The sequence below is a fragment of the Brachyhypopomus gauderio genome, chromosome 1 (assembly GCF_052324685.1).
Source record: "Brachyhypopomus gauderio isolate BG-103 chromosome 1, BGAUD_0.2, whole genome shotgun sequence".
In the NCBI taxonomy this organism is placed as follows: Eukaryota; Metazoa; Chordata; class Actinopteri; order Gymnotiformes; family Hypopomidae; genus Brachyhypopomus; species Brachyhypopomus gauderio.
In genome coordinates, this window is record NC_135211.1 from 6561693 (window position 1) to 6586708 (window position 25016).

Here is a 25016-nt window from a genome sequence, read left to right on the forward strand (position 1 = left end):
ACAGACCCAATGAGAGGGAGAGGTGAGACAGGGGGAGAGAGGGGGGAAGGGTAGAGGTGAGACAGGGGGAGAGTGGGGGAAGGGTAGAGGTGAGACAGGGGGAGAGTGGGGGAAGGGTAGAGGTGAGACAGGGGGAGAGTGGGAGAAGGGTAGAGGTGAGACAGGGGGAGAGTGGGGGAAGGGTAGAGGTGAGACAGGGGGAGAGTGGGGGAAGGGTAGAGGTGAGACAGGGGGAGAGTGGGGGAAGGGTAGAGGTGAGACAGGGGGAGAGTGGGGGAAGGGTAGAGGTGAGACAGGGGGAGAGTGGGGGAAGGGTAGAGGTGAGACAGGGGGAGAGTGGGAGAAGGGTAGAGGTGAGACAGGGGGAGAGTGGGGGAAGGGTAGAGGTGAGACAGGGGGAGAGAGGGGGGAAGGGTAGAGGTGAGACAGGGGGAGAGTGGGGGAAGGGTAGAGGTGAGACAGGGGGAGAGTGGGAGAAGGGTAGAGGTGAGACAGGGGGAGAGTGGGGGAAGGGTAGAGGTGAGACAGGGGGAGAGTGGGGGAAGGGTAGAGGTGAGACAGGGGGAGAGTGGGGGAAGGGTAGAGGTGAGACAGGGGGAGAGTGGGAGAAGGGTAGAGGTGAGACAGGGGGAGAGTGGGGGAAGGGTAGAGGTGAGACAGGGGGAGAGTGGGGGAAGGGTAGAGGTGAGACAGGGGGAGAGTGGGGGAAGGGTAGAGGTGAGACAGGGGGAGAGAGGGGGGAAGGGTGAAAAACATCTTTTACCTTTTCTCGTAGCAGGTGCTCAGTCTTCACCCTGGACAAGCTTCCCACATACCAGCTGGGACAAGTCCAACCAGCAGAACACAGAAGAAGGATTCACACTTCACACACTTCACTAGTGTGCTCAAGAGGACCCACGTCACACATATAATCAATGTGCTCAATAGGACACACTTCCACACCAATGTGCTCAGACTAAAGTATTTTAATAAAATTTGCATGCAAATTGCAAAAATGCATATTTATATACACATGATATCCAAATATTCTTATACTCTTATAATCAGGGCACTCATGGCCTGGTGGTTAGGGAATTGGTCTTGTGACCGGAGGGTCGTGGGTTCAATTCCCAGACCTGAGGCCATGACTGAGGTGCCCTTGAGCAAGGCACTTAACCCCTGCTGGGCGCCGGGCTAGGGCTGCCCACCGCTCTGGGCACGTGTGATCCACAGCCCCCTAGTAATCACTAGGGGTGTGTGTGTGTTCTGACTGCACAGATGGGTTAAAAGCTGAGGACAAATTTCGATTGGGGTGTAAAAATCACAATTGACAAAATATGGCACATTTCATTATTTTTTGAGGAGAAAAAAAAAGCTTTTACTCTTTTTACTTTTTTTTTAATTTAAATGCCCGATACTGATATAGCCTGTGTTTAAGTGAGAAATCCCTCACAGGAAAAGGTGACAGGATGGGGAGTTAGACTCACGAGTGTTCCTTAATGTCTTCCTGTGGGGACTCACCACATCCTGTCTTCTTACTGGATACAGAAAACATTGACTATTAGCCTTCTAGAGCATGAGGCATTTCCTAAGCATTCAATGATTTAAGAATAAGATTAATAATAATCATCATCTTCATCATCATCATGACCCAATGTTAGGACATATATCATTATGTCCCTGTTTAAGTGTAATAATAAACTCCTGTGATTTGCACAGAGCGCCTGATAATGGATGAAACACATTCGGAGAATAGACGTAATGTCTCCCTCTGGTGGTCATGTTAACAACAAGCTTCAGGTGAAAACTCTCATATACGGCGTTTACAGTAGAGCACATATATGCCACATACAGAATTAGTGTGTTTGTTCTGTAAAAATACAAACTCTATATTTGGGCTGCTGGGTCTCTATTTTCACTAGTGAAATATGCCATACACAAGGGTCGCTCTTATAGCAGTTGCTGAACTGTTCATGAACCACTCTGTGGAGACGGCTTACCTGTCATTTTTGGGTCCCACTTCCTTTAAGTAAGTAGAAGGGACAAATCCTTCAGAACTAGGTGAGATAAGGTGATGAATTAGCATAACCAACAACACTCAAACATTTCAGATTTTAGTTATACAACAACAAATAAAATAATTACTGACAGAACCCATAGAGACACAGAGAATACGTCCAGCAGTGAAGCAGTTAACACCAGCATAACACCATAGCAGTGGCAGGAAAACCTAGCATGTAATGCTAACGGTTACCACGAGCAACACAAGCTGAAAGCTGGACTTGGCTGAGGTGACACTGTTTAGTTACCGTCCCACCGTCACCCCTGAAATGGACATTCTAGTCCCGCTGGAGTGAATATTTAGTAAGTTCCTACCCATCCGTGTCCCGCACTCTCCACCAGTCTTGTGAACTCTTCTTCAGGGGCACATATCTGTGTCCCTTCACCACACTCAGCTCCCCAGGTCTCTCAGCAGTGTAGTCGTACAGAGCCAGCACTGATGTGGGATCAGTCTCTGGGATGGGGGGCAGGTGGACACCCTCTCTGCCCTAAGGGGGAGAAAAAACAGCAGGATCGACTGCTAAGCCAGTCAAACAATCACAGAGTTAATCATTTAGTCATTTAGTATTTAGGCTGGTACTCAAATATGTGACTGGATTCCTCTACTGTCTAGTCACAGATCAGTAGTTGATCAGTAGTAGATGAAATCAGCAATAGCTGATTGGACAGTTGTAACTCATTGTGCTCTATGGCATCGGCTCTGTGTCCTCAGTGGAGTAGACTCAGAGACTCTCAGACTGAGATTTTGAATGGCCTCATTTTAGGTGAAAATGAACATGTTGCAAGCTTAACTGGGCAGAGGGTTCATTACTTACCTTTACAGTTGGCAAAGGAGGTAATCCAAAATTACGCCCGGCTGGTGTGACACCAGTAAAATCTGAAACAAAACACCACTTTTGAAATCACTACTGCTTTCAAATCTGTCAACACAATTTAAAAGGAACCAGTTATTTGACAGATTTGTCAAAACTTACTTTAATTACACATTCAGACTATTTCAAGGAAAGCATAATTTATTCGTCATTTTGGGAGTAATGACATATGAAAGACAGATTAAATGTTTTATTCTTAAAAGATTTTTTAACAATTCTAATGATTTGTGGTCTAGTGTTTGCAATAAAAGATGTGCAATCCCAGTCAGTGATGTACATACATGTTGAAATTGGCATAGTCTGAAAAAAAAGCTCAGTTTATTAATTTGCATCACAGTACACAGTTCACTTTTACAAATCTGTTTAATAGTTCTGGCAACTGAGCTAAATGATCTGAGAGCAATTAATTTGCTTAAAGTAACTCCCATGTATCAAATGACAAATTTGTTAAAGGACATTTGGCGCCGCCTAGCGGTAACAACAGCATCAGGCATCGAACGCACCTTTGCGCCACAGAATGCAACCTGGAGCGTTCTTCACCGTCTGCCCGCAGCACAAGAACTTTCTGTCATCCCAGAATCCTTTGTGGAACTTTGGGGAGAGCTTAGTATTTCCCTTTATTACTGTGACCAACAGACACGTCGTCTTGAGTCTTTTATTTAACCACTGCAAAGTCCAACCGGACACAAATAACTCAAATGAAGATGAAGTGATTGAGTGCATTAATGATATGTGTGTCTGCACCGTGCATCACTGCGTTCAGCCAGTCCATCCTGTCTGGGTCATCTTTTGCAAAAAGGTACAGGATGTTTTCATCGTATGCAACCTAATGGGAGAGACCTGAGTTACTGAAGGGTTCACCCACAGACCTGGTCTGAAAACACAGCCGTTTAGCTTAAAGCAATATTCAAATAGTGATGTGTGTGTGCACAACAGACCACTGCAGAAACATGGACACCTTCTATTGTACCATTCGACCCACAGGAATGTTTTACGTAAAGCATAAAGCATATAATGGGTGTAATGAATTGCAGTCCTGCTTTGGCCCAAAGTTTGACTGGGTTTCAGCAGACCAGACTACATGGTTCATGTAGTGTCTGACTGTGCGTGTGTTATTAATGAGACCTGAAAGGGGAACTGTCTTTGAGTAGGTGCGTTCTCCTCTGGGTCAACCTTCTCCACGAATGAGATGCTGTCTGTCAGCACTGCCCCTTTCTTCACCTTTTTCCTCTACAAGAAAAAAACAAAACAAAACAAAAAACTGAAATATAAATGAAATTAAAGAATAGGCCCATAAAGTGCTATAATTTTACATCAAGGTGTAGTTGTAAAGCAACCACGTTATCATCTTGTGTGTCTGCTGTTTATCTGTTGTCTTTTGTGTTCTTTAAAGCGTTCAGTAATAGCGTTCCAGGCCTCATACAGAAAACAGCTCTCTAGTCTCGACCTCCAGACTCAACCGGTCTGTGAGCGGGCGGTCTGTGAGCGGGCGGCTTGGCACTAAAGTGGAGTGTGTGTAAATCTGGCCCATGAAAAGCCGACCCCTTTCTCGTGCTCGTAGTAGGTGAGTGCGTGGCTGGTCAGGGTGAAGAGGCGTTCTCTGTAGTTCTTCGGCGAGAGTTTCATCTTCTGCTGGGACATCTTCAGCAGGATGCCTTCCTTAACGATCTCACACGTATTCATCTGGTCAGCTGGATGTCACATGTTGGCATACATTCATATGTGCAAATGTATACACACACATTTACATGGAGTACAAGGTACATGTCTAATTAGTCTTGATGACAATAAAGAGAATTATGACTTAATGACATTTAAAAACAACTGCATTTCATCTACTAACTGGATTTCCTGTTTGCATCTGTTAGCATTTTTTGCTATTCTGGTGCAGATTCAGTCATACCAATGTAACAGTGTAACACAACTGACCGCATTAAATACTCTTTACCATAACTACCCCAAACCATATAAGGACGAAAAACAGATAAGGCAAAAACTGCTCATAAAATACTGTATAACTTACTGCACTTCAGCGCATTAACATCACATTAGCTTAGCATAACAAAACTGTAAATCATTCAGACATAGTCTAAAGCAGGTGACAGCATCCTGGTCAGGCAGAGGGGTTGGGAGCTTATCGGTTCACTAATACTCTAGTTATGGTTTTCACTGAAATGAGTTCCATACCTGTGCAGAGAGAGAACCGATCCACACTATCCTCACAGACTGAATGTTCAGCCTTGTTCAGGTTTCTGATAACTGCTCAAAGAAGCTTCTGGAACACAAAGGCCTCAGTGTGATAGGAGGGTGGCGTTTGTTTAATGTATTTGCATGGCCCTGACACCGGTCAGGGAAAAACACAACCTTCTTTTGTGCGAAAACAAATACCGTGAGGCTTTTTCCTGGCAGGGCACTGAAGTGCCTGCGAGGATCAGGAGAGACGGGCAGGCCAGGCGCTGAGATGCAAACCCATCTCAAAATGCACGGGTGGCAAAATGCACAGCAGGTGTCTGCTGAATGTTGTAAATAAGAACTTCTCAAAGGCTTCTGAATGTTTCTCCACCCTCACCTGACGCCATGTACCGTTCACAACGTATTACACAGCATGGCAGCAATGTCGGGCTGGGTATCATCCTCTGGCGAATTCCAAAGAATTAGGAACTGTTTGTGTGTGCGTGTTTCTGAGTGTGTGTGTGTGTGTGTGTGTGTGTGTGTGTGTGTTTGAGTGTGTGTATATGTGTCTTTTTGACTCCACTGTATGTCATGGGTATTTTTAACAGTGACGTTTGCCTCCTGGAGCCAATCAGAGCCCAATGTATGTAAAGAAACAGAATGGATAGAGTTACAGGACCCTCATGCAGTGAGGTCTGTCAGCTTCACTTTGTGCAACAGGTCTCTCTCTCCCTCTCTCTCTCTCTCACTCTGCACCTGTCAGTCTCTCTCTATCTGCCTTTTCCACTGTCCCCTTTCTCTCTCTTTCCACTTCTCTCTACTCCAGCAGCGGGACCTTTGAGCAGGTAGAATCTAATACTTTTTGATCTTTATCAAAGTAATAAAATGTTAGATGCAGTGGCGGACTTAGCAATTTGGGGGCTCAAGGCGAATTTAGCTAGGGGGCCATCAACATTAATATGCGAGAAATAAGTTAGCTAGTCAGGGGGCCCCTACAGTGGGCTGCAGTTGGAGGGGCCCAAGGCAATTGCCTAGCAATGCCTCCATGTAAAGACCGCCTCTGGTTAGATGTACGCTTTTGTGGCATTTAAATCGAGTTGGCTTTTATCAGTCATGCTGTCTTTGGCAAGTATATGTGTATACACTATGCAAATACAGTGGTAAGAATGGTCAATATTAGATTGTTATTATATTACAAAAGGTTATTCACAAACTGTAAATAACTAAAAGAAATTCATTGTTATCATCTAAACACAGAGGTTTTGAGTGTTCCTGATAGCTTGTACTCAAACACACTTTGTAAAGGTCTTGTGCCCTCTGCTGGTGGGAAGAGTAGCAGTAATTGTGTTTGTGAACAATTACCAGATATTTCTGTCTCTCTCTCTCTCCCCCCCCCCTCTCTCTCCCCCCCCCCCCCCCCTCTCTCTCAGATGTTGGATGTGCTGATAGTAGGGGCAGGCCCTCATGCCCTGACTCTGGCTACGCTGCTCTCCAACCCGCAGAAACGTGTGAGCTTGTCCCACAGCGACGTCCTCCAAGGTGTTCAACTCAGCAAGCGTCGCTCCAAGACCAGGCAGCCCCAGAGAACGAGGCCCCCTACTGGTGAGTTTGCCATAACAACAACATTATTATTATTAAGTAAATGTTTTATGGTGCTTTTTATGGTTCACACACTCAAGCAATGTTTCACATTAACAAAAAACCCTAGGAAGGTTATGAGCAGCTAAGGGGAACCCCAACCGGCACTGTAACGGAACATGCTAACAGAACATGCTAACAGAACATGCTAACAGTAACATTAAAGATATTTTGTTCCTTCCCTCTTCTGTTTTCTTGTTCTCCTTCTTGTATCCTTGTTTTTAAGTGATTTTTGTGGTTTGTTTCCACGGCCACAGCGCCAGAAGCATGCAGCGAACCAAAATGTCCGCCCTGTCCTCCCGTACAATTCAGAGTGGTGGATCCTTATGGAGAATGGGCCTCACTGTGGGAGAGTCAGTTCAGGGGCCTTAACATCCCCCACCTGCGCTCACATGTGCTGGTTCACACGGATCCTCTCAATAAGGTAATACCAAGATGACGATTCACAAAATATGCAGGCCTGTCTCACACGTACCATGCCAGGCTCTTGATAAATGACTACCGGAGGTGCCTGTGTATGCGTGCATTCCCAGAAAGCCTTGCAGGAGTTTGTGGTGGAGAAGGGCCGTGTGTCGGAGCTTCACCGTCTCCCTGAGAGGACCTACATCCAGGACCAGGACGCCTTCTTTAACGATAAGCGTCTGGGCAAGAGAGACAAGAGACTATTGAGCGGTGTGGCGAGCCTGCAGAAAAGCCTCTGTTTCAGTCTGCCAGGAACACAGCTCAGCGTGGACTTCTTCAAAGACCAGGTCTGAGATCAGTGGGCCATACGACAAGAGCCAGTAGCTTATGAAACAAATAACAGGTCTGGGATCAGGGGGGCAGACCTGACATGTGGTCTCTGTGTGGGTGTGAACCTGTGGATGCTATTGCACGTAAAGCATGGAAGTCTTGGAGACTGGTGGAATGCAGGGTCAGTCTAACAGGTTGATGAACAATGCTAATCACACCTGGAACTGAAGTTGGATCCTGTAGATCTTGTGATAGCTGCACCTGTAAGGTTCTGTGTCACTAGCTTCTTTGCATGGTGGTAATACCCCAGTCTTCTGGAGTGAATTCCAATCTGAGCACTAACCTTCATGCAGTAAGCAGTGGACTGCGTTGCAGGTGCGCAGGTACGACCTGGACGGCGTCCTGATCAAAGGCACCGTGGACCGAATTGTTCCGCTCGTCTCTGAGAAGCTCGAAACGGCAGTGTTCTTCAGAGTGACTCTAGACACCGGCGAGACCATCGATGCCAAAAGCGTGGTCCTGGCGACGGGCCCCACCAGGCCACAGATGGTGAACGTCCCGTCGTGGGTGTCGGCCGTGGCGGAGAGCTACCCGGAGGAGGGGCTGCGGCACACAGCCCAGCTCATGCACCATCTCGCCCAGCACAAACAAACGGGTCGGTCTGAGACAGAGACCCCCCCCGTCACCGAGCCCCCTCCACCAGCGAGCCACTTCTGCGGGTGGTAGACGGCTGTGGGGTGATAATGGAGCAGGGTTGTGTGATCAGAAGTGTGACACTACTCCTGACCGGGTTAATGTGTCACTGTCTCAGGCCCCCCCTCCATCTGCCGCCCCAACCAGAGGCTCATGGTGATTGGTGGAGGACTGACAAGTGCCCACATCATCTCTATGGCACTGCAACAAGGTGCGAGCCACGTGACCTGGGTCCTGCGCAAATACTTACAGGTGTGTGTGAACCCGTGGAGTGAGGAAGCTGTGTGAAGGGGCAGGAGAATCGAAATGTTTCATACAGAAAGGAAAGTCGCCCTTCTACAAAATAAACTAACAATAAAAAAATAAGCCCCAAAACATATTGTTAAACATGTTTTAATATTGGCAATTCCTTCCACCAAAAAACTAGTTCACAAAACATAGATGGTTTATGTTCCACAACAAGTAACATGAGGTCAGAACTGTTGTACAATGAGTGACAGCAGACACTCAAGACCTCACAGACCACATGGCCTCCGTTCCACACACGATACAGATGAAAAGCATGTTTAAGTGTTTATGTACTGGGAACATTCACTATAGATGGGAGGGGAAACATAATTCTGAATGCTGGGGGATTTATTACGAGGTTCCTCTGAAGCAGTGGTGTGTCTCTGTGCAGCTGAAGCAGTTTGACGTGGGCGACGTGGAGAGCCTAATCGGTCGCTACGCCCACGTGGAGCGTGGCATCAGACTGGACGGCCTGGCCTATCTGCGCCAGTTCTACGGGGAGAGGAGTCTGCACAGACGGCTGGCCATGATCAAACGGGCCCGCAAAGGAGGGGCGGTCACCCCTGAGGCGTACGCTCACCTGCAGCCCTTCATTCAGGCTGGCCAGGTGCAGGTCAGGACTTACTGCCAGGTAACGGCCCTCGCTGAGGTAACAATGTTACTGACACTAAACCACACCCCTCTGCCCCACGTTACTGAGGCTAAACCACACCCCTCTGCCCCACGTTACTGACACTAAACCACACCCCTCTGCCCCATATTACTGAGATTAAACCACACCCCTCTGCCCCATATTACTGAGACTAAACCACACCCCTCTGCCCCATATTACTGAGGCTAAACCACACCCCTCTGCCCCACGTTACTGACACTAAACCACACCCCCCAGCCCCTTCTTACTGAGACTAAACCACACCCCTCTGCCCCACATTACTGAGACTAAACCACACCCCTCTGCCCCATATTACTGAGACTAAACCACACCCCTCTGCCCCACATTACTGAGACTAAACCACACCTCTCTGCCCCATATTACTGAGACTAAACCATACCCCTCTGCCCCACGTTACTGAGACTAAACCACACCCCTATGCCCCTTCTTACTGAGACTAAACCACACCCCTCTGCCTCACATTACTGAGACTAAACCACACCCCTATGCCCCTTCTTTGTAAGACTAAACCACACCCCTTGGCCCTTAAGTTTAAAGATAAATAAAACTACGACCCAGTACACAGAATAAAACCTGTATGTAACAAAAATGATGAGAACCAACACAAATGTTATGGTTATCATTCCATGTTTTGATATAAAATATTTATTTTTAGTGATCTGTGTTCACTATCAGATCACTATCACTAACACTATCACAGAATGAGCTACATCACTATCAATAATAATTTATACTCAAAGTCTTGTGAGATATACAATGCTGCTTTGTGACTTTTCATCCTGTGACCTGTGCGTGTCCTCAGGTGACCGAGGCGAAGTGGTGCTATGATACGCAGCGCTGGACGGTGTCTTTGTGTGATGGACAGCAGTGGAACGGAGAGCGAATCTGGCTGGCCACGGGCTGCAAGCTGGACGTTCACCAAGACCCCCTGCTGTCCGACGTCATGAAACACTTCCCTATTCCGGTCGGTGGGAGCTCACAAGGCCTTCCTAAATCCCAGTATTAGAGCACGTACAGCCTCTGTGACTGCATGCCATTAAATCCTTTGTTTAAAAGCCTGACTTTTCATTCGCCTGGGGTGGAGGGGTTGTTCTGGTCCTGTTCTGGTCCTGGAGGCCCAGCACTCCTATCTGAAGTAATTTCCAGGTTTAGGTGTTATTGAAGGAAAAAGGTTATTATTAATAGTTAAGTTATTAATTATTAATCACAGATATGCAAACTTGTTTTGATCTCTGGTCTTCCAGAGCTGCAAACCCCAGTGCAGTGTGCCTGCTCTGTGTGTGACTGAGGGAATGATACCTTCCCCTTGTCCCAGGTGCTGGAGGGCTGGCCGTGTGTTGGCGAGACCCTGAGGTGGGCCCCTGGGTGCCCCCTCTACCTCATGGGACAGTACGCTGCACTCCAGGTGAAGGGTTTTGGACTATCATGTATGTGTATGTCACATGCTTTCACATGTTTCCTAGAGAATATTTCAAACAACAATAACAACAACAACAAAAAGAAAATAAGGCTTTCAGGAATCAAAATAAAATTATTATATATATATTTTTTTTATATATATAAAATATTTTTATATATATATTGCATACCTGTACATCCGCTGTAGTATGGGCCAAAGCCCATTTGTTTATTCTATGATATTCTAACTACCAATAGGCTAAATGTGTATCTAAGGGTGCATTTTACATTTCACTTATTCATCTTTTGTCTCATGGGCAGGTGGGCCCCCATGCCGTGAACCTAGCAGGAGGTCAGGCCGCCTCTCTCCGCATCGCAAGGGACATCATCCCACATTGCCACGGCGGCGAGGTGGAGCGCGCGGGGCCCGCTCCCGCGCAGAGCTCGCGCGCCGAGGAGCACCTGTCACACATGCACGGGCTGATGTGGCTATGACGCCTACCTGAGCAGACCAGGTCCGGTCACTGCAAGCCAAAGGGCCGCGGTGAAACAATAATTAAAAAGTCATCATGAAGATGTTAAGACTAAAACAGCCACGTCATACGCAACGTCACTCCCTCGGCATTCTCAAGATTCGATCTCGAAATATTGACGAGTCATGCTGGCTCTGCCAGATCTGGTATCACGTGACTGTGTCGGCAGCCAATCAGACTGCAGCAGCGGCGGGTGACGACGGAGCGCAAAAAATGTAAACAGTAAATAAAAACCGGCTCGTTTACCAAAACCACCTATCCGGAATTTACGGTTACAAATTTCCCCGCATTATAGTTAAACAATTATAACTATTAAAAATATATATATTTTATTTAGAAAAGCTACCGGAGCGGTTCTGGACAACCTTTAACGAAATGAAAACAAGGAAAGTTGGTCGGATGATTTTGAGCGTCGAACAGTCGGAGGGCGTCGGGGCGAGAGTTCGGCGGAGTATCGGGCGGAGAGAAGTACGGTACACTCATCTGAACTGTGTGTTTATGGGATTAAATATGAGAATAGTGCCGGATTATTAGATGGAGAGAAGTACGGTACACTCATCTGTACTGTGTGTTTATGGGATTAAATATGAGAATAGTGCCGGATTATTAGATGGAGAGAAGTACGGTACTCCCATCTGAACTGTGTGTGTGTTTATGGGATTAAATATGAGAATAGTGCCGGATTATTAGATGGAGAGAAGTACGGTACACCCATCTGAACTGTGTATGTGCTTATGGGATTAAATATGAGAATAGTGCCGGATTATTAGATGGAGAGAAGTACGGTACACCCATCTGAACTGTGTGTTTATGGGATTAAATATGAGAATAGTGCTGGATTATTAGATGGAGAGAAGTACGGTACACTCATCTGAACTGTGTGTTTATGGGATTAAATATGAGAATAGTGCCGGATTATTAGATGGAGAGAAGTACGGTACACCCATCTGAACTGTGTGTTTATGGGATTAAATATGAGAATAGTGCCGGATTATTAGATGGAGAGAAGTACGGTACACCCATCTGAACTGTGTGTGTTTATGTGATTAAATATGAGAATAGTGCCGGATTATTAGATGGAGAGAAGTACGGTACACCCATCTGAACTGTGTGTGTGTTTATGTGATTAAATATGAGAATAGTGCCGGATTATTAGATGGAGAGAAGTACGGTACTCCCACCTGAACTGTGTGTGTGTTTATGTGATTAAATATGAGAATAGTGCCGGATTATTAGATGGAGAGAAGTACGGTACTCCCATCTGAACTGTGTGTGTGTTTATGTGATTAAATATGAGAATAGTGCCGGATTATTAGATGGAGAGAAGTACGGTACTCCCATCTGAACTGTGTGTGTGTTTATGGGATTAAATATGAGAATAGTGCCGGATTATTAGATGGAGAGAAGTACGGTACACCCATCTGAACTGTGTGTTTATGGGATTAAATATGAGAATAGTGCCGGATTATTAGATGGAGAGAAGTACGGTACACCCATCTGAACTGTGTGTTTATGGGATTAAATATGAGAATAGTGCCGGATTATTAGATGGAGAGAAGTACGGTACACCCATCTGAACTGTGTGTGTGTTTATGTGATTAAATATGAGAATAGTGCCGGATTATTAGATGGAGAGAAGTACGGTACTCCCATCTGAACTGTGTGTGTGTTTATGTGATTAAATATGAGAATAGTGCCGGATTATTAGATGGAGAGAAGTACGGTACACCCATCTGAACTGTGTGTTTATGGGATTAAATATGAGAATAGTGACGAATTATTAGATGGAGAGAAGTACGGTACTCCCACCTGAACTGTGTGTGTGTTTATGTGATTAAATATGAGAATAGTGCCGGATTATTAGATGGAGAGAAGTACGGTACACCCATCTGAACTGTGTGTGTGTTTATGTGATTAAATATGAGAATAGTGCCGGATTATTAGATGGAGAGAAGTACGGTACACCCATCTGAACTGTGTGTGTGTTTATGTGATTAAATATGAGAATAGTGCCGGATTATTAGATGGAGAGAAGTACGGTACTCCCACCTGAACTGTGTGTGTGTTTATGTGATTAAATATGAGAATAGTGCCGGATTATTAGATGGAGAGAAGTACGGTACTCCCATCTGAACTGTGTGTGTGTTTATGTGATTAAATATGAGAATAGTGCCGGATTATTAGATGGAGAGAAGTACGGTACTCCCATCTGAACTGTGTGTGTGTTTATGGGATTAAATATGAGAATAGTGCCGGATTATTAGATGGAGAGAAGTACGGTACACCCATCTGAACTGTGTGTTTATGGGATTAAATATGAGAATAGTGCCGGATTATTAGATGGAGAGAAGTACGGTACACCCATCTGAACTGTGTGTTTATGGGATTAAATATGAGAATAGTGCCGGATTATTAGATGGAGAGAAGTACGGTACACCCATCTGAACTGTGTGTGTGTTTATGTGATTAAATATGAGAATAGTGCCGGATTATTAGATGGAGAGAAGTACGGTACTCCCATCTGAACTGTGTGTGTGTTTATGTGATTAAATATGAGAATAGTGCCGGATTATTAGATGGAGAGAAGTACGGTACACCCATCTGAACTGTGTGTTTATGGGATTAAATATGAGAATAGTGACGAATTATTAGATGGAGAGAAGTACGGTACTCCCACCTGAACTGTGTGTGTGTTTATGTGATTAAATATGAGAATAGTGCCGGATTATTAGATGGAGAGAAGTACGGTACACCCATCTGAACTGTGTGTGTGTTTATGTGATTAAATATGAGAATAGTGCCGGATTATTAGATGGAGAGAAGTACGGTACACCCATCTGAACTGTGTGTGTGTTTATGTGATTAAATATGAGAATAGTGCCGGATTATTAGATGGAGAGAAGTACGGTACTCCCACCTGAACTGTGTGTGTGTTTATGTGATTAAATATGAGAATAGTGCCGGATTATTAGATGGAGAGAAGTACGGTACTCCCATCTGAACTGTGTGTGTGTTTATGGGATTAAATATGAGAATAGTGCCGGATTATTAGATGGAGAGAAGTACGGTACACCCATCTGAACTGTGTGTTTATGGGATTAAATATGAGAATAGTGCCGGATTATTAGATGGAGAGAAGTACGGTACACCCATCTGAACTGTGTGTTTATGGGATTAAATATGAGAATAGTGCCGGATTATTAGATGGAGAGAAGTACGGTACACCCATCTGAACTGTGTGTGTGTTTATGTGATTAAATATGAGAATAGTGCCGGATTATTAGATGGAGAGAAGTACGGTACTCCCATCTGAACTGTGTGTGTGTTTATGTGATTAAATATGAGAATAGTGCCGGATTATTAGATGGAGAGAAGTACGGTACACCCATCTGAACTGTGTGTTTATGGGATTAAATATGAGAATAGTGACGAATTATTAGATGGAGAGAAGTACGGTACTCCCACCTGAACTGTGTGTGTGTTTATGTGATTAAATATGAGAATAGTGCCGGATTATTAGATGGAGAGAAGTACGGTACACCCATCTGAACTGTGTGTGTGTTTATGTGATTAAATATGAGAATAGTGCCGGATTATTAGATGGAGAGAAGTACGGTACACTCATCTGAACTGTGTGTTTATGGGATTAAATATGAGAATAGTGCCGGATTATTAGATGGAGAGAAGTACGGTACACCCATCTGAACTGTGTGTTTATGGGATTAAATATGAGAATAGTGCCGGATTATTAGATGGAGAGAAGTACGGTACACCCATCTGAACTGTGTGTGTGTTTATGTGATTAAATATGAGAATAGTGCCGGATTATTAGATGGAGAGAAGTACGGTACTCCCATCTGAACTGTGTGTGTGTTTATGTGATTAAATATGAGAATAGTGCCGGATTATTAGATGGAGAGAAGTACGGTACTCCCATCTGAACTGTGTGTGTGTTTATGTGATTAAATATGAGAATAGTGCCGGATTATTAGATGGAGAGAAGTACGGTACACCCATCTGAACTGTGTGTTTATGGGATTAAATATGAGAATAGTGACGAATTATTAGATGGAGAGAAGTACGGTACACCCATCTGAACTGTGTGTGTGTTTATGTGATTAAATATGAGAATAGTGCCGGATTATTAGATGGAGAGAAGTACGGTACACTCATCTGAACTGTGTGTTTATGGGATTAAATATGAGAATAGTGCCGGATTATTAGATGGAGAGAAGTACGGTACACCCATCTGAACTGTGTGTTTATGGGATTAAATATGAGAATAGTTCCGGATTATTAGATGGAGAGAAGTACGGTACACTCATCTGAACTGTGTGTTTATGGGATTAAATATGAGAATAGTGACGGATTATTAGATGGAGAGAAGTACGGTACACCCATCTGAACTGTGTGTTTATGGGATTAAATATGAGAATAGTGCCGGATTATTAGATGGAGAGAAGTACGGTACACCCATCTGAACTGTGTGTGTGTATTTATGGGATTAAATATGAGAATAGTGCTGGATTATTAGATGGAGAGAAGTACGGTACACCCATCTGAACTGTGTGTTTATGTGATTAAATATGAGAATAGTGCCGGATTATTAGATGGAGAGAAGTACGGTACACCCATCTGAACTGTGTGTGTGCTTATGGGATTAAATATGAGAATAGTGCTGGATTATTAGATGGAGAGAAGTACGGTACTCCCACCTGAACTGTGTGTGTGTTTATGGGATTAAATATGAGAATAGTGCTGGATTATTAGATCATGTGAAAACGGGACGTTTTGTGTGCTCTTTTTAGCTTAAGTATCTGGATCCGTTTCTAATGCTGGATGAGTTCCGCGTTAGCAAGCCCGCTGGATTTCCTGATCACCCTCACCGCGGATTTGAGACGGTTAGTACATCTTCTAAATTAAATTAAAGTGTTATATTCATTCGCCAAACTCTTGACAGTTTGACAGTTTTCTCGAGCCCTTGGTTCGCTTCCTCGTTATGAAATTGCACAGCGTGCGTGTTATTAAACGACCACTAGAGGGCGATGTCGTCTAATTACAACAAGAATATAATGACCGGTTATGTATTTTACTAGGTTTACAAAACGAAGGGATGGATATCTGTTGCATTTGGCAAGGTTTTTATTTGTCTCACCTTATCAAAATTTTCAGCGCAGATTTTATTTTTTGCGTTTTCATACATATCTCCTACACCATCCGTCATAGCATAGAATTGATTAGTATAGATTTTTTTTGTATCAAGTCACAAAAGTGTCATTTTGAGGATTGACCCCTACGCTGCACCCCCTTTATACTATAGTTTAAGAGTCAAACAAATCTTAACATCTTTACTGTGTATACTGATTAGTGTCCATATCTCAAAAACCTCTACTAGGCGTGGTGAAGTCTCACCAAGAGTTGTAATTACTCATTTTCCCCCCATCTTATCACCAGGCTCATGGTGTAATTCTATTTTATTCCGATAATATTTTATTTATTATTATTATTATTATTTAGCCCATGTCCGATGGGCTTTGGCCCACACTATCTACAGAGGAAAAAAATTCAAACAGTTTACACTCTCTTAATCCTCCCTGAGCTGCTCCTCTTGTGAAATATATTGTTCCGACTTTCATCAATAGGGGGCGATATAGCAGAGACATGATGAGTACTGCCTGGCCTTCTTACACAGGCACCTGGTGCTGTCTGCTTACCTCAGACATACAAGCACATATAAGACGTAAATATGGAGGTCTCAAAATCAGCCCAGAATCCTGTAATTATGAGGCTTCAGCTCACAACGGCCAGTGTTTCCTTTCCTTGTGTTCAAAATGAACAGGCCTTTGTCTACCTACTGTGAGTCTGCATAGTTAAATTATTATTCTTATTTTCATTATTGATGATGATGGGCTAAATAATCATGATTTTATTATAGTAATCATTTGAATAATACTAACATGCATAATTTAATCAATTAATACATGTTGTATGTCATCAAAACTTATTGAATCAAAAATTTCAGAACTACTTTGTTATTGTACTCAAGAAGTCCTTGGAAGTGTGTGTCACGTGCCAAAATAAAACAAATACCAAAACAAATTTTGTCTCTCTGCTTTGGTCCAGATCACTAAAAACTCAAACAGCTTTTCCATGCTTCATCATTTAGTGCACACTTCTCCACGCGGGTCCCAGTTTTCCGGACTGTTCTCTCCTCAGTACAACACAATTCTTATTCATTTTACCTTCTCTTATTAAGCTCCGAATCTGAATTGTGCCATAGTTTATATGTCTTGTATTTTGGCTGTTATCATTTTGTGCTGTATAGGTGTTATGTGTTGTGTATTTGGGCTGTGATGAATCCGGTGTTTGTTCTCTGCAGGTCTCTTACGTGGTGAGTGGCGTGTCGGCTCATGAGGATTTCTGTGGGCATTCTGGGAAGCTGGAGGCGGGGGATTTGCAGGTAGACCACCTAGCAGGACCCAGCCACGGATGTACAAACACTGGAAATGTCTTTGCTTCAAGTTATTTGGCTTTGCTTACCAAAACAGATAAAGACAGAGGCAAGGGTGTGAGATTAAGTGTGTGGGTGTGTTAAGGTCGAGTAAAATCAGGACCGTTGTAGTGTTTAAGCAAGGTAGCGTGTGAAACTGAAATTAGTTCGCAATTGGTACTTTCCTCATTGGCAAACAGTGTAAACGTGTGACACATGGGTTATAAATGTGCACACGCTGACCTGCTTTTACAGTCACCCACACACTCCATAATGTGCACACGTTCACGTGCACACGTTCATGTGCTTACACACTCTCACACATGCATACACATGTACACACATCCTTAAATGCACAATCGCACTCTTGCACATACGCACGCACACACACACACACACACCTACACACACACAGCCTAATAAGAGATCAGGCCTGTGGGGCATTTCCTGCGTCTCACGTGTCGTAAAGCTGCCTCTCTTTTGTGAGCTTGTAAGGGCCTCTAATGGGCTTTTGATATATCTGTATCCCTTGGGGCCCTGGCTATACTATGGCTAAGGCTGCCCGTGTCTCTGCTGGTCTCCTGTCAAACTCACCTCAGGAGCAGACAGAAGGAAAAAGCTAAGCAAGCTAACAGCCCATTACTCCTGAGCAATAAACAAGAGTCTTTCTCTACAGGGATGGACATTTCTCTAGACAGAGAAAAAAGAAGAGAGAGAGAGAGAGAGAGAGAGAGAGAGAGAGAGAGAGAGAGAGAGAGAGAGATCATCTGTGTTTAAACATTCTTGTTTGTGCACGTTAGAACTGTTTACAAGAAATGCTTTGGCAATCAATATGATTTTGTCATGCTAGTGATGCCCGCGTAAACTGTAGTCCAGAGACAGACAGACAGACAGAGAGAGAGAGAGAGAGAGAGAGAGAGAGAGAGAGAGAGAGAGAGAGAGGCAGGGAAGGTGGTCTGACGGCACATTAAGTCTTGACTGTAGAACTCCAAGAGGTCATTATACACTGAAGTAAGTCGAACTTCTTAATGTTTTCCTTGGCACTGTGACCTGCATATCTAGACTTAAACTGCTTCTTGACAAATTCACATTATTCACATGTTTTAATGCATCTGTTGTTAGACTTCAAAATAATAGCATGATCATTTAAAAGTTTAACCCTGCATGTGTGCATCATTGTGTGTGTGTGTGTGTGTGTGTGTGTGTGTGTGTGTGTGTGTGCGTGTGTGCGTGTGTGTGTGTGTTTGACGTGGCAGTGGATGACGGCAGGGCGGGGCGTGGTCCACTCTGAGATGCCCGTGTCGGATGAGCCCGTGTGCGGTCTGCAGCTCTGGGTGAACCTGCGGAAGGCAGATAAAATGGTGGAGCCCCAGTACCAGGAGCTGAAGAGCCAGCAGGTCCCCAAGCCCAGCAGAGACGGGGTTACCGTGGCCGTGATATCGGGGGAAGCCCTCGATGTGAAGGTCAGACTGGAACAACCACCGTGGCCGTGATATCAGGGGAAGAGCTAGGTGGCCTTGCAAAAGTCGCCGAGTCACTAATTACACAGTAATTTATCCCGGACCTGAACTCGCATCCGGAATATGGCCTTTAATATCCAGCGTCTCGCCAGATTCTGATCTTTGCTGCAGGAATCCAAGACCTAAGGGCGGCGTTGACCCACGTTTATCAGACAACAGCAGGAAATTGGGACTGGGTTGCAAGTGGGCTTTAACATTTATAATGTAGACTGTGGCTTATAGGGATTCCTCTGCAGCACACACACACACACACACACACACACACACACACACACACACACACACACACACACACACACACACACACACACACACGCACAAAGATGTATTGAAGAAGTTTAATGTAGGTCAGCCAAAACAGCCCAGTACTGACTGGAAACAGGAACTTTCTGTTACTGTTACCTTTTGTAACAGTTTATAATAATAGTCTGAACCGGAGTAGTCTAAGGGAAAAGTCTGGAAAGGAATAGACTGGAGAGGAATTATCTCAGTTTTATACTGTAGAAGGAATAATGTGTGTTTTTCAGCCTTTTATGGTTGAAATGTTTCATGAGGGTTGTAATATTTTGCTGTTGTCTCTTCCAGTCAAAGATTTACACCAGAACTCCTACAATGTACCTGGACTTCAAGCTCAAGCAGGGTGCGAGACATGTCCAGCCCGTGCCCTCAGGTGAGAGTGAAGCACGTGTGTGAGAAGACCATCAGGAGATGTTGCTGAGTGTCTGGGAGGTTATGACTTTGCCCCAAGTGTCTGATGTGCTTTGGAAGTCATGGCTGGAATCCTGAACCTGGCGAGGGGTGAAGTGTGTGTGTGTGTGTGTGTGTGTGTGAGAGACTGCACGTGTGAGGCCACGTTCGTGACCGTGTGAGGCCACACACGTGTGTGTGTGTCTGAGGCTGTGTGTGTGTGTGTGTGAGGCCACATGTGTGTGACGCACTGGCCTCATGCATCCCATGATGGCTGTGATAACTGTGGAACACCCCACCCCCAACCACCTCCGTCCCTGTGTGAGCCCTAAATTACAGCCATTATACCCCACATGGAGAGGAAACCAGCTTTAACTCTAGGCCTGGTTTCCACTCTGGAAGCTGAGCGTACTTTGCTCTCCTCCACCATGGGACCATTCACCGTGTTGATTTCATACGTAGAACTGCCTGTAAACACCTGTGAAGACATTATGGGCCTGAAAGTGGGAGAGTGGGCCCGGCTCTCGGAGGGACAGTCGTGCGTGGAAGTCTGGAATATAGGTCACTGCACAAACAGCAACCTCAGATGTCATTATAGGAACTGCTTTTGCATCGTTGAAGGGACAATATAAACCACATATACAAAGTTTGAAGTTCTGACTTAACATGTTTAATAGGTTCCAAAATAAATCGCTTCCAGACCTGTAGCAGGGATATCTGATTTACTGCACCATCCCTGTTTACACTGGAATTTGAATCATAGTCATTTGTTGACTATTTTGATTCGGTTGTTTTTTGAAAACTCTTCATTATTTGGAGAGTTTTTACTATTAAAATACAGCACTTTAGAATATATTTGAGGTGAAATATCCTTACTGAAATTTCTAGTAGGGACATTGCTCTTATTTGAGGAGTGTATTGAGAATCATTGGTTAGCAACATATTTGGTTTAAGTTTTGGTAGCACTAGGACTAAGGTTTCTGGTTAATAGTCAGTGCTACCCTAGTTGAACCCAGTATTGGAGGGGTAAGCCCTGAATCCAGCTGTGTGATACACCCATCGGTATTTCTGACATAAGCTGTTTGGTTTAAACTTTTGAGTATTTTACCAACCGCAGCAAACCAATTCTCCAATTGAGTATTCACTGACATGCAGTGAGCTTATTCATATCACAAACATTGAGACACACAATCAAATTCCCTTTGTTCCATTCCATGGGTGAATTAAAGACGTGTACATACAAGTACAAATCCCCGAGTAGAGGAGGGCATGTTCTTGATCGTGTGTGTGTGTGTTTGTGTGTGAGTGTGATGTGTGAGCTAATCACGATGGAGAAATCTGACAACGTGTTTATTTAATGTAATAATTGAGATCTGAAAATGTATTCAGAACGTATTCCCATTGTTCCAAACGTTGTCTGTTCCAGGATGGAATGCTTTTATCTACACTCTTTCAGGATCACTCCACACTGGTGAGTCCCCCCCCCCCCCCCCCCCCCCCCGACACAATTCCTGTATCAGAGGCTCGTCTTCCCTGGAAGTTAAAGCAGGTGTTTGGGAATTGTTATTTTCCACTTCCTCTCCCCTGTTCAAGGCGGGGGCGGCCACATCAGGGTGCCTCTGATCGCCGTCCAACAGCAACACTGCAGCCTGGCCAGCAGAGCACATTCAGCCAAGTTCGGACTCTTGATTTACTGAGTCGGTTTTGATGATTTCCAGGTTAGGGGTGGATTTACGCACGATCATTAGTTTTCCAACATAGAGCGGCAGCAGAGACATCTCCAGCGTTGCTCATGCTGAATGCTGGCCAGCACACTTTGGGTCTCGTCCAGAGATTACATAATCAATTTATGTACCAGCGAGTTAAAGGTCCGCTTTGGTTCTGGTGCAACCCAGAACCAGTCGTCCACTCCGCAGGTCCGAGAATAAAGGAATGTTCTCTCTGTGCCCTCAGCGGAGTCGATAAACAGGAAGTGTCTCACCTGTTGCCATGGCGTCACATTACAGGCTATGATCCACAATAAACTAGAGATGAAAAACTGAGCATCCTGTGAGACTCGAGATGATGGCGTTGTTGATTTCATCAGTGATGCGCGTGGCCCGATACTGTGGTTCTGAACGCCGTGCCAAGCTCTGATCTGGACAACAGGGACTGCTTGTTTATTCTTCCTTACTCAGACAAAATGCAAAAAACGTCTTGACTTCAAAGTCACTATGACCGGCTCTCCGGTAATGGACTTGCACCATGTCTTTACCAGACAAGGGTCGGCCTTGCACAGAACAAGGTCTGTTGAACCCATTCAGAACCAACAGGGACTCTGTGTGACGCTCTTGTATTCCTTCCTCCTCACCGACGACCCATGTTCACTCAAAGCCTCCCAGCATCAGATATTCAAATATTTCAAATAAGTTTCAAATATTCTTGGGCAAATATTACAAGAGGGTGGTTTAGCTTAGCGTAAACTTACACTAAACACCACATGCATTGTCTTGTAATATAAGCTAGATGTAACTGTTTACAGATGTGTTGGGACACTGAACAACTACAGCTGTTTTCTTCAAACAATACAACCTTAATATGAAACTACCACAGACCTCGGAGGCCAAGTAAAGCGTACAGCCGGCTTCCATAAAGATGTGTGTCAGCATCTCTGAACACGAGCACGACTGGGTTCACAGCAAAGAGAGGCCCGGGCACTTAGTAGATATGTTTCCTGCTACATTCGTGTAATATTATCTGGTACACAGCTGTTGTGGAGAGACACTCAAAATCCTGTCTCAAGGTCATGTGACAACAGCATCGAACAGGATCGTATACAGCTACAGTATGTCATAGCTATACAGGATCTGATGATGTCTGTGTGATATGAACGGATATATAACACATTAGCGAGACGCAGGAGCTTCAAACTCATTTTAAAATATAACATCGATGTTTTTAGTTATAATGAAATTAAAAACATCAATTATAAATCCAGCGTTTGTTGAATTTACATCCACAACCAAACGTACACATTCTGCAGGTCAAACAGCTCGCTGGCCACTTTCAGGATATCGGCCGCCTGTCGGGCTCGTTCACGGTGGTGAATATAGTGTGGACCTAATAATAGTGCTTTATCGTTTAATGTAAACATATGCTTTAAAGTTAAACTTTCCTCTTTAGGGCCAGATGAAGAACAGAAAAAGGTGGAGCCTCATCACACCGTAGTTTTTGAGGACGGAGACTGTGTTCAAGTGGAAAATAAGGTAGCTACACAACGTGACCCCTTTTGAGTTGTGGATTAGGTGGTGATTTCGTTCGTTCACCGGGGCTGAGCAGGTGTCTGCGATGATTCTTTGTGTTAATGCGGATTTGTGTTTCCAGGCACCTGAGGACGCCCATTTTGTGCTCATCGCGGGTGAACCCATAAAAGAGCCTGTGGTCCAACACGGTAGGCATATAAAAACCTTACTGGGTCAGGAGAGAGAGAGAGAGAAACAAACGGTTAAGTAAACATAAAATGACAAAACATTACAATGGGGAGTCTTTGGGCTAGTGATCTGAGAATTATTTTTTTAAAAATTATTAATTAATACCACTCTCGAACTAGACTGGCAATTCTAGCTGTATAGTATGTGTCCGTCTCCTATGATGTGTATAGGAATTAGAGCACTTATCATTTATATTGGGTTTTTGGCTGTTGTTTCTGGGCCTGTTATGTGCGGGTGCTCTGTTAGCACATGCACCAGAGAGCTTTCAAAAGCATGGGAGTTGACAGTTGATGTATCTGGAATCTATTCCTGTTGTCTCATAAAGAGAGAATGGAAGGTGGGAATGGCAGGAAACAGGCTACGACCTGCTACAGCTGCGTGTGAGGGTGTGAGTGGCGGGAACGCAGACAAATACTCACCACGGCAGCCGCTGAGACTTTTTAAGGGCTGAAGAGTGTAATAACCATGTCTTGCCAAGTTGATACCTCAGCCCGAACCCCACTCAGCATCTGTTTCACTAACGGCAGACGAGACTGTCTACAGCCTGAGGCAAACAGCCCTAAACTGGTCAGGAAGTGAAAGTGTCTGCGTTACACGTCTGGCTGAGAGCCACAGCAGACACATTCCTGACCTCACAGACATGTGGCACTCACCTACATCAACCAAGTGACCAACCAACATATGTAGGAAATAAACGTGCCATTCTGTGTACGAGTATCGGGCTTTCATTTTACATCACGTTTGATTGAACCAAAATATCAGAAACTTGACAACTGTCCGAATACTTTTGCACTGTTCTGCATCTATGTGAAGAGATCCGTATTCTCAGATGGGGAGAATGTCCTTCGTAGTGACATGGAAACGTAACCCTTGACCTAACGCCTGACCCGAGAAAGGGCTTCGTGCCCAGCAGGTGGTGATGAGCTGTGTGTGTGTGTGTGTGTGTGTGTGTGTGTGTGTGTGTGTGTGTGTGTGTGTGTGTGTGTGTATGTGTGTGTGTGTGTGTGTGTGTGTGTGTGTGTGTGTGTGTGTGTGTGTGTTATTCGCAGGTCCATTTGTCATGACCTCTGAGGAGGAGATTGAGAAGACCATCAGGGATTACTCTACTGCCACCAATGGATTTGAGAGAGCAAAACACTGGCGATCAAAAATACGCGACTCTTACTGACCATTCCATACGTCTACAATAATATATATTTGGTTTTAGCGGTCTGATTTATTTCGGTGTTGGATAATTATTAAAGATGCATTTTGTATGGATACAATTGTAAACTGTAAGATGTATTTATTAGGGAGCTTTCTTTTATCTTGAACTGAGTATTCCACCTTTAATTAACTTTTCTGTAAATGTTATCAGTTATTAGAGTAATCATACCATTTCCCATATGTGACCAATCTGTATGGAATATCTTTATGTAATCAAATTTGTATGGGTTTTTTGGTAATGGGTTCTTTTGAAGTGTTTTAGGATGAAGGGTGTAAGTCTTTAAAAGCAATGAGGGAGCAAATAGCTCTACTTATAAAACCATTAAAGGGCATCAGAACATCTAATTCTCATCTCACATTTCAAACTCATTTTCAGGGTTGGATTACAATAATGTGACACACAAACACACACACACACACACACACACACACACCCAAGCATGAGTGAGCCCACCCCCCCCCCCCCCCCCCCCCCCCCCGGGTTGTGTCTGGGTGGGATGTGTGCTCCGGCCAGTGTCTCCTCTCCTCCACCCGGTCTCCACTCTCCCTTCACCTCCCAGCCTTGTTCACGTGGTTCAGGTGTCAGTGCGGGTGGGTGAGGGGC

General features: G+C 44.5%; 3 protein-coding genes across 4 annotated transcripts in view; 2 read left to right on the plus strand and 1 right to left on the minus strand.

The window, feature by feature from the left end:
- The window catches only part of LOC143528333 (cytoplasmic tyrosine-protein kinase BMX-like), a 15627-nt gene extending 10423 nt beyond the window's left edge, over positions 1–5204 (minus strand). The window contains exons 1-10 of the mRNA XM_077024068.1: positions 5100–5204; positions 4455–4603; positions 4038–4142; positions 3657–3738; positions 3416–3535; positions 2856–2917; positions 2356–2528; positions 1980–2036; positions 1467–1517; positions 764–818 (exon numbers count right to left, since the gene is read on the minus strand). Of these exons, the coding sequence (XP_076880183.1) occupies positions 764–818; positions 1467–1517; positions 1980–2036; positions 2356–2528; positions 2856–2917; positions 3416–3535; positions 3657–3738; positions 4038–4142; positions 4455–4595 (846 nt within the window). The 5' untranslated portion in view covers positions 4596–4603; positions 5100–5204. The remainder of the gene's footprint in view (positions 1–763; positions 819–1466; positions 1518–1979; positions 2037–2355; positions 2529–2855; positions 2918–3415; positions 3536–3656; positions 3739–4037; positions 4143–4454; positions 4604–5099) is intronic.
- Positions 5205–5858: 654 nt separating this feature from the next.
- On the plus strand, positions 5859–11018 carry LOC143528521 (uncharacterized). The gene is made up of 10 exons (XM_077024246.1): positions 5859–5929; positions 6515–6686; positions 6980–7146; positions 7256–7471; positions 7830–8109; positions 8266–8399; positions 8827–9066; positions 9911–10072; positions 10424–10513; positions 10828–11018. The coding sequence occupies exons 2-10, from the start codon at positions 6515–6517 to the stop codon at positions 10999–11001; spliced, it is 1635 nt and encodes a 544-aa protein (XP_076880361.1). The 5' UTR covers positions 5859–5929; the 3' UTR covers positions 11002–11018.
- Positions 11019–11117: 99 nt separating this feature from the next.
- On the plus strand, positions 11118–24757 carry pir (pirin). 2 transcript variants are annotated; one of them, XM_077024447.1, is made up of 10 exons: positions 11118–11254; positions 11377–11507; positions 15848–15940; positions 17419–17499; positions 18786–18992; positions 19635–19719; positions 21163–21207; positions 22899–22981; positions 23100–23166; positions 24256–24757. In XM_077024447.1, exons 2-10 carry the CDS (start codon positions 11415–11417, stop codon positions 24372–24374), a joined length of 873 nt encoding a protein of 290 aa, XP_076880562.1. In that variant the 5' UTR covers positions 11118–11254; positions 11377–11414; the 3' UTR covers positions 24375–24757. The 2 variants fall into 2 exon arrangements, with proteins under 2 accessions (XP_076880562.1, XP_076880491.1); XM_077024376.1 differs by lacking the exon at positions 11118–11254 and having other exon boundaries at positions 11263–11507.
- The last annotated feature ends 259 nt before the right edge of the window (positions 24758–25016 follow it).

Bases quoted from the DNA above. Each gene is read 5' to 3' on its own strand.
- LOC143528521 (XM_077024246.1), top strand. From the start codon at position 6,515: ATGTTGGATGTGCTGATAGTAGGGGCAGGCCCTCATGCCCTGACTCTG. The intron at 6,687-6,979 runs GTGAGTTTGCCA...CCACGGCCACAG, and splicing joins GAGAACGAGGCCCCCTACTG to CGCCAGAAGCATGCAGCGAA. The intron at 9,067-9,910 runs GTAACGGCCCTC...GCGTGTCCTCAG, and splicing joins AGGTCAGGACTTACTGCCAG to GTGACCGAGGCGAAGTGGTG.
- pir (XM_077024447.1), top strand. From the start codon at position 11,415: ATGAAAACAAGGAAAGTTGGTCGGATGATTTTGAGCGTCGAACAGTCG. The intron at 11,508-15,847 runs GTACGGTACACT...TGCTCTTTTTAG, and splicing joins GGAGTATCGGGCGGAGAGAA to CTTAAGTATCTGGATCCGTT. The intron at 23,167-24,255 runs GTAGGCATATAA...TGTTATTCGCAG, and splicing joins AGAGCCTGTGGTCCAACACG to GTCCATTTGTCATGACCTCT.